Source organism: Berghia stephanieae, chromosome 2 (assembly GCF_034508935.2).
Source record: "Berghia stephanieae isolate SIO BIC M18660-M18661 chromosome 2, UCSD_Bste_1.3, whole genome shotgun sequence".
Lineage (NCBI taxonomy): Eukaryota > Metazoa > Mollusca > Gastropoda > Nudibranchia > Aeolidiidae > Berghia > Berghia stephanieae.
This window is the reverse complement of record NC_088361.1, coordinates 31,505,544-31,514,747: the sequence shown is the minus strand read 5'-3', so window position 1 is coordinate 31,514,747 and position 9,204 is coordinate 31,505,544. Positions and strand designations below refer to the sequence as shown.

The following is a 9,204-nucleotide window of genomic DNA, read 5'->3' as shown; positions in this document are numbered from 1 at the left end:
AGTAAGCATGACTTTCAAATATTTCGGGTAGGCGAGAGATGCCACATTTATCAAGGAGCGCCTGATACCATAATACAACATTCAGTTCAAAAGATTGTTCGTTATCATTCCATATGTTCCATCCATATTTCATGTAAAATTAGTCTATCATTTGATGGATATTTACTTTCATATCATATGAGTAGTATTCATGTTTTAACGTACTACTTTTGTTTATTTTGCTCTCTATATTTCCATTTGATTATGATCTGATTGTCAAATATGGAGACACTTCATATATGTTAGTATATTAATTACAATTCCACGTATTATATCATGTTTATAAAATTTAATGTAACCAATATATATATATATATATATATATATATATATATATATATATATATATATATATATATATATATATATATATACATATATATATATATATATATATATATATATATATATATATATATATATATATATATTATTTTGCAGTCTACCTGCCGTACGAGCCACTACTGTAAACATACCGCTGAAATATTGCTGTAAACTTCTACTCTACGTGTTTTTCTACCGTTGTCCTGTTATCCTACTGCATCGTTTTCTTCAATCGTCCATCGTCCATTAAACATCGTCATCATCTTTATCAACAACAACGTTATAATTGTCATTTCTTCTATGGGTATGGCAGAGTTCGCCTGGTGCGATACATCATATTGTAATACTCAAATTACATACCATTTAAACGATTTTAAACTAGCTATATAATTTGTGGCTCAGGTGTGTTTTCACCGAATTAATTTCAATCTATAAATTTTAATACACTCATCAATTATCTGGTTAAAATTTTACTGGCAAACGTGGGTCCAACGCATTGTAACATTTTAGCTTTGATTTATTTATTTTTTATCATAGATCGATCGATAGAACTAGCATCTAACTTGCAAAAGACTCTTACACTTGTAATTAAATCTGGAGTTTGATAATATTTAGATGTTTTAATATTGAATCAATATGGAACTGTTTAAGGGAAAAGTTTTCTGGCTAAAATAACTACGCACTCTTAGTTTCCTGACGGAATCTTTTTTTATCATGATAGCAGTTACTGAAATGCAAATCAAGCTTCATTGATTCCCGATGTGCATCGCAATTATCACTTTTTTGAAAAATGAAACTAATGACTACTGAAACAAAATCGAAACCCGCATGGAAATGATTAAAACAAAATTGAATCAATTTTAACTGTATCAGAATTAGGAAGTAATAATAGGAAGTAAACACAATTATAAAGAAAGAACCATTGCACGATATATAAAACAAGTTCAATAATGATTAAATGTAAAAGAGAGCGAATTGAATATTCTTTGAGTGAAAGAAAAAGTGTCTAATCTATTACCAACAACTTTATTATGCCGAATAGAAAACACTTCAATTTTTTTCATTGGAAAAGAAATTAAGTACTTTATTTATTTGTAGGTTCCAATTTTAAATAATTAATATTATTTACCGGTTGAGTTATCAAGTGAAATTTATACGAATGAGAAAATGGAGATAGATATATATATATATATATATATATATATATATATATATATATAGATAGATAGATAGATAGATAGATAGATAGATAGATAGATAGATAGATAGATAGGTATATAGATAGTTAGATAGGTAGATAGATAGATATATAGATAGATAGATAGATAGATAGATAGATAGATAGATAGATAGATGGATAGATAGATAGATAGATAGGTATGTAGATAGATAGATATATAGATAGATAGGTAGGTAGGTAGGTAGAGAGAGAGAAATATAGGTAGGTAGGTAGGTAGGTAGGTAGGTAGAGAGATATATAGATAGACAGATAGATAGATAGATAGATAGATAGATAGATAGATAGATAGATAGATAGATAGATAGATAGATAGATAGATAGATAGATAGATAGATAGATAGATAGATAGATAGATAGATAGATAGATAGATAGATAGATAGATAGATAGGGACAAAAGAGAGGGAGAGGGAGGGAGGGAGAAGGAGAGAGAAGGAGAGAGAGAGTGAGATTTTACCCAATAATCAATTTAGAAGATTTGAATTCAATGAACAGGCGATGATGAAAAAATTGGCGGAAAGTATAATCTGCACTTAGGGCATTGCACTGCCGCCGTGAGAGCAATCGATGACCCCACTTGTGTTAGACAATTCCAATTGAGCAGCTGAACGTAGTATATCAGACAACGACTAGTAAGCAACCAGTAACATACGATTTTCTCTCGCCAAACTGCAGTTCACCTCTTAGTCTTGAACATTTTTGCAGCCCAAAAGCTTGTGGCTTGTGGCTTGTGCCTTATTCTGATCGTCTCACTCACTCTTTCCTTGATGAATTATTTTTCTTCAGAAATTAAATGCTAACATTTCAATATATTTGAAAGTTAAGAATTTCCCCCAATATCTCCCTTCATGCTGCTATAGCAATCTTAACCAACAAATTAAAACTAAGTGAATAGGGCAGTGAAATGCTGAAGTCACACTTTCCTCTTTTCCGGTTCAAAACTCATTGCGTATACTTCGCAACATACTATTTTTCTACTAACAGTCCAAGGATAAGAGCATTTCGACTGGCCTTAAGTCGCGTTAATCAATAGCATAAAGCTTACAGGTTGAAGTTATAACTCCAAACATATTTGAACACAAAAAACTACCCGCGCACTATTTGTTTAAATGAACAAAATATAATAACGAGGGTGAGTCAAAAAGTTTTGGGACTCTGCTTATTACTTTAAAACAAAATGAATCAATACAATGCATCATACCTCAAATTAAAGCTTGGCATTAGCCGAGTAGAAGGCTACTTCTCAACATCGTCTCCGACGCCACGGCCCACCTTTTGTAAAACCATGTATTCCGCACTCGTAAAACTGAGCTTACTGAACTTTCAGACACTTTTTCAATATTGTCTTGGCTTCTTCATCATCTTCAAAGCGATGTCCCCTCATTGCCCCCTTCAGTGGACCAAAAAGATGGAAGCCTGAAAATTTCAAGTCTGGTGAATACGAAGGGTGAGACAGCGTTGTTGATCGATTACCTCCCTTTTCCTGACACCTGTTTCATGAAGAAACAGTAACAGTACTCGTTTCATCTCCAAGCCCGGTCTAATTGGACGAACTCTTGCTTTCAGTTGCTTCAATGTCTATTTGTACCTGCTATCTCATCAAGAGAAGTTCTTCTATCAGATCTGACCAATACTTCTGTCTTAATTGTATTCAGGTAGTTGACACTGCTTGGACGACGACCAACACAAGATTTGTCAGATAAAGACGTGGTTGAGGGGGTTTCAGATTAGCTGTTGGATTCCATCTCATTTTCTTCTAATTGACGCGATCTACATTCAACCCACCTAAAAAAACACTGCCTCTACAAAATGTCTGAGTTTTATAAACTTTCCCAAAGCGTTTAACAATGTTACTTGAGGTTCCTTCTTCGAAAACAAGAATCAATGACAAGTTCCTGTCGCTGACGGACATTCGTGGAGACAGCCATTTTGACCTGCCATAACTTAGTCAAATCTTGACAGAATTAAACTATTCAACTTTTGGTTTAAAGGCTACATAATGTGTAGGTTCAATTGAGCCAAATATGACGTCACATGAAAACGAAATGAACTCAGTAGGTTATATGTCCCATTACTTTTTGACTCAACCTCATACATGAACCGATAATTATTCACAATAGGTACTTATCAAAGAGGAAGGTTTTGCTTGAATTTGCCAAAGTCATCAGACAATCAGGGGAGGCAATTCCTGGTGGAGGGCAACTGCTTTGTAACACAAAACAGATATGGTCTTACTCGATCCCAGCCTTCATAGGCAGACAGTGTTCTCTACTGTCTTAATTAGACGCCCCCCCCCCCCCCCTTCTTTTATCAAATTTCAGCTCACGAAATGTACCAATGAAAAGGGTTCTCTCTGTGCTGTTGCTGATATTTTTCTAGCAGTATATTACTTGATTGAAAGAAAACCATTTTATGCATTACATCTCACCTCACCTAAATTAGAAAATGCCCAATATGCGCATCCACTCCCCTTCTACGGATTGTTCAAATAGGGTACCTCCCTCTCCTTCTATTGGATTTTTCGTCAAAGTGCACCCCCTCCCCCCTCCCTCCCTTTTTTTCTATTTGATACACTAGATCGGATTGAATGATTTCCACGAATCCCTTAGCAACGATATTTTATTTAATGAGAGTAACTTCCCTTTGAAAACAAAATCGCTTCGCTCATAAGATCGCTTTCATACTCTTGTTTTGCTTTCAACCTGGTTATACAATATTTTGCTACAAAGTGCCAATATTTGGCTATGTCGAATTTGTTTTGATTCTTGCTGAATTTGGACTTGACAATGTATAAATGTGGATATGACAAAAACGTACATCATATTTACTCTAGTGCCGAATTTGGAATGGAATGTTGAATTCGGTCTGGAAAATTGTTGCATTTGCTCAGGAAAAGGTATATAAGCATCCACGTGGCACTATCAAAACAAGCAGACTACATAATTTATGTAATTTTAAAAAATCGAACTTGCGAAAGTAGCAATAGTTGTAGAAGTAATTGTTATTAGTTATTTTAATAGTAATAGTAGTAGTAGTAGTAGTAGTAGTAGTAGTAGTAGTAGTAGTAGTAGTAGTAGTAGTAGTAGTAGTAGTAGTAGTAAGGGTAGTAGTAGTAGTAGTAGTAGTAGTAGTAGTAGTAGTAGTAGTAGTAGTAGTAGTAGTAGTAGTAGTAGTAGTAGTATACAGGAATGCATGCACATCTCATTATATCAATAGAGAGTAAACACTCGAATTAAATACATTATCTCTTGCAAATCATGAGTTTTAAAAAATTAGCATACAGATACATTTTTGAAAGACGGCGTATTTGCATCCATTAAAAAGACTTTTTTTAAAGATAGAAAGAGAAAGAAGGTGCTATATGTGCTCATTTATCGATTTTGTGTAATTGTCTATTTACTCTACAGTACACGAAAATACAGTGGCAGTTAATGAAAACGCCAATTTTCATAAAATGTCTGAGAGTGTGCAGTTAGAGGTGTTGTCGACCTTACCACCAATCATATCACAAGTTACCAGAAGCCTTCGCCAGAATGCCATCCAAGAAAATAACACTGACACTCACCCCGGAATACAGAATCCTCCTTCTTTCCCTCAGTTCATATTGCTGTTTATAAACGTAAGTAACGTCCTTTGCGTGCTGGCTATTCCAATGTCTTGTCTTGGCCTGGTGACCAACCCTATCAACGTGTCTGTCTTTTCCAAACTCAACGACACAGTCAGCATCAGCCTATTGGGTATGGCAATAGCAGATTTCTTCGTCTGTTTCTCGACGTTATTCGGCGCAATTGGCGAATTCAAAGAAGTTCAAAAAGCACTTCTGATTTATTTATCAGTACACCCTAGAGAGATGATGTATTTATTCTTTGCGTTTCCTAATTCACATTTTGGGAGAATAACACTTACCATATCCGCTTTTATCACACTAGAACGCTGTTTGTGTATTACTATGCCTGTGAAAGTAAAAATGATTCTTACAAGCAGAAGATGTAAAGTAATTATGTTTTTTTGCTTTCTGATAAACTTTGTACAGGCTTTTCCAAATTACTACTCTTACGTTTTTGTGTGGAAATTTTATCCTCCTCTAAATAAATCAATCCTTGGTTACACCACAAAAGAAGGGTTTAAGGAAAAAATCAAATTTACCGGCCCGTTTGTTCTAACGTATTTTTATGTAAACTTTACTATCATTGTTATTTGTACGCTAATACTTATTGTGGTACTCAATCAGAAGAGAAGTTGGAGGGAAACTGTCACGACCACAACTAAGACCGCAAAGGAGTCCAATCAGGTATCTTCCAAGGAGTTAAAGGTCATCAAACTGATGGTCATGGTTTCGTCATTGTTTATCGTTTGTAATTTACCAACGACTTCTATCTATCTGGCTAATGAAATAGACCCAAGTATTAGCATGGAAGGTTCAAAGAATTATCTCTACATTCTGCTTGGTTATATTGCTATTTTCGTCCAAACTATCAATTCTTCAGTCAACATTTTTATTTATTATTTCTACAGTACAAATTTCAGAGAAACTTTTAATAAAATGTATGGAGTTAAAGAAAAGGAAGAGATAAAAAGTTAATTGGATATAAAATAAAACTGAGCAGAAACCCGTTTCTAAATGGATAAAATTGTCGTCAGAACTTAAAATTAATGAAAACCTTCAGTCGCATATTATTGTATTTCACATAAATTTACATACTCGTAAGCCAAGAAACTCAAAGAGCAACTTATTGCTTTATATTATACCTAAATACACAAACCCTCTCTTCAAATCATCTATCCGTGGTTGTGACAATTTAATTAATGTTATATAAGTGCATTATGTATCAACTAGTTTTCTGCCTTACTCTTGAAAGCAACGTCTATTTAAAAATTTGGCCTTAAAACTCGACCCTTCTTTATCGATCGAGTTATATGACCCTATCTTGGCAAAAACTCTCAAATCTGGGACCTCGCGTATTATCTATTCTTGTTTCGCTTCATCAATGTTCCATTAAGGAAGAATGAAGCGTCTTTTTTAATGCGCTTGTGTTGTTTACTTTGTTTTCCTTTAATTTGTTTTGTTTTGTTTTCGGAATTATTATGGTCTGTTTCCTTTTTAAAAACATTTTATTTGTTTTTGTTTTTTGGTTTTTTTTTTGTTTTTTTATTATTTTTTGTTGTTTTTTTTTTTTTTTGGGGGGGGGGGGGGGGTTGGGTGGTTTTGTGAGTTTTTTTTTCTTACAGACTTCTCTGTTGACTTGTTATCAAATCAAGGCTTTATATTCTGGGTGGGGTTCCTGACCTCCCATAGTGGGCAGGGAGGTACTTACTGTGTCTTCTATCTTCTAGCCCCCTATATCTGTTTTCCAACTTGCTTTCTGTCTTTGTCTTGGAATGAGATTATTGGTTTTGTCCTGGCCCTGGCCGGATACCCTGGCTGAGAGGAAAGCAGTCAAATGTATAGATAGTTTTGGGAGATGATATTTTTTTTACTTGTAAATCATATCTCTGTTATGCACTGTATTATGTTTTGTTTACATATTATATACGATTTGTAAATATTTGAGTGTATTCCTGTTAGTGGGGACCTGTGCTTATGTCTAGATGAGACTTTTACTTTTAGGTGATCTCAAACGAAGTACTTTAATAGTATGCTCTTGGAATCTACATCTGTTTCCTATTTGAAGCAATTCGCCTTTGTCTTCCCTTTTCTTAGGTGCTTTACTGTAATTCTAGAACTATTTACTTTCCCATTTTCTTCCTGTGCGCTGATATGACCTAAATGTGTTGCAAGCGCCGTAAAACCCTTAAAAACAAACAATGCTTTTTATTCTCTTGTTTTGAGTTTGTCAGTAAGCATGCTACCTTCTCTTCTCTGCCTCCCGTTTAAAAAAAAAAGAAAAAAACCAACTCAACAGTGATTTCAGGTTGTATTTTGCTTTCAGTTTTCACTTTTATTTTCTGGGTTGACATCCGGTTAAAAATGATATTTTGCCCAGGAACAGTTTAGAAAACCTGTAGTTGATTTTTAAAGCAACGATCTTTTAGAAAACAACGATGATTAAAATAACTCTTAGATTGATGCTATGCGTTTAGGTAAAATACTCAAAACATACGCCACCCAAAATGAACACTGCAAAACACAAAATCGTGTGCAACTACGTTTATAGTCTGATTAAAATAATTTAGTGACAACTAATCACTAACAGGCTGTCTAAAATAATAACAAAGAGCTGAGTGACGTAAATTTCCTTCCTTCTATTGGAAATTTATGATAATTCATATAAGTATACTATTTTAGTTTTGACACGGCATGGCAGTTCGGTAGAAAACATACTCAATATGTCAAGGTAGATTCTGTATCGAATTGACATAGCGTGACAAATACGACTTCAAACTCATTTGTAGAACTGACAATGCAGGATAAAGGATGACCCGAAAAGTGGAAGTTTGAACTATACTTCCGTGTTTCCATTGTTGGGTTTCCAGCACTACACTGCGGCTGACGCCGTGACTATCAGATTAATTGAAATGTTTTTCTTTTTTTTATCAATTTTCATTAATAATTAAAGTTGATTGACAGTTACATAAACCGAATTATTACATTTTTCAAGAGACAACTCCAGAGAAAGCATTCATGAGACCAATTGCTTTTTTTTTTTTCTCAGCGTTTGAAATTCACGTGAAATTTTCACGCTGATAATAGCAGTAGGCTTCATTTTTTACTTTAAGTCCAGAAATCTTTAAGACCTTATTTCAGACAGAATGACGACATAGGATATTTCTGTGTAAAAAAAATAGGAAGCAGACACTGCTCTAAGATGAAGGTTTACAAAAGGTATGTATAAAACAGTACCAGACAAAGTAGGAAAAAAAAAAGAAAAAATCATCCCAAATCAGCGTGTAGATTTTTTTTTGGGGGGGGGGATCTTATTGTCTTGTAATTTTCTTTCTATTTTGTCTGGCACTGTTTCATGAACACCTTTCCATATATTTCTATGTAAAATGCATGAGAGTACACTGGCAAAAATAGGAAAAACGCATTTCGCTTTTTGTCTGTTTAATGTTATGATTTTTCTCTAACTATTAAACTTAATACTAAATTTTACACCATAGTATCATCTGTTCTATTGGAATAATTATGTCCTTCCGTAAACGAGATGTCTGATGTCAACAGGAATCACCCATGTTGTCCAAGTGAGCAAATTGGGGGTTAATAATCTTGTCCAAGGGAAAAAAAAAGTGCCTGAAGTGGGGCTCGAACCCGGGACCTTCTGGGTCACCGTGCAATGCCTTAACCACTCGGCCACTTCGCCCATCTAACCCCCCCCCCCCCCCCACCACCACCACCCCCTCTATTGGAGTAGAATGATAAAATGTGTCATTAGATTATCTCAAATTAATGATAATAATTCTATTTTTTTTTAAATATTCCGTCAATAATCGACTGTTTATTCATATATCAGTAAGTAAAACATTAGGAATGTGACCTGAAGGCTCTGTGTTCGAGTCCCGTTGTGGACGGTATTGAATATTTGAGAAAGTGTACATGGCCGGTGGTATGATTGTTTCTGTCGAGAGAAAATGTAATAGCTCCTTTCAGGAGTCATGTGTCATC

General features: G+C 34.4%; 1 protein-coding gene across 4 annotated transcripts; it reads left to right on the top strand.

Moving 5' to 3' along the window:
* The first annotated feature begins 1,323 nt into the window (after positions 1-1,323).
* LOC144966766 (uncharacterized) lies at positions 1,324-8,694 on the top strand. 4 transcript variants are annotated; one of them, XM_078903542.1, is made up of 2 exons: positions 1,324-1,442; positions 5,009-6,625. In XM_078903542.1, exon 2 carries the CDS (start codon positions 5,056-5,058, stop codon positions 6,181-6,183), a length of 1,128 nt encoding a protein of 375 aa, XP_078759668.1. In that variant the 5' UTR covers positions 1,324-1,442; positions 5,009-5,055; the 3' UTR covers positions 6,184-6,625. The 4 variants fall into 4 exon arrangements, with proteins under 4 accessions (XP_078759668.1, XP_078759666.1, XP_078759667.1 ...); XM_078903540.1 differs by having other exon boundaries at positions 1,324-1,457; XM_078903541.1 differs by having other exon boundaries at positions 1,349-1,507.
* Positions 8,695-9,204: the final 510 nt, after the last annotated feature.

What these genes read in the sequence shown, in the direction of transcription:
- LOC144966766 (XM_078903539.1), top strand. Translation starts at nt 4,404, where the DNA reads ATGACAAAAACGTACATCATATTTACTCTAGTGCCGAATTTGGAATGG. An exon ending in TTGCATTTGCTCAGGAAAAG is followed by an intron (nt 4,498 to 5,008) that starts GTATATAAGCAT and finishes TTTACTCTACAG; the next exon opens with TACACGAAAATACAGTGGCA.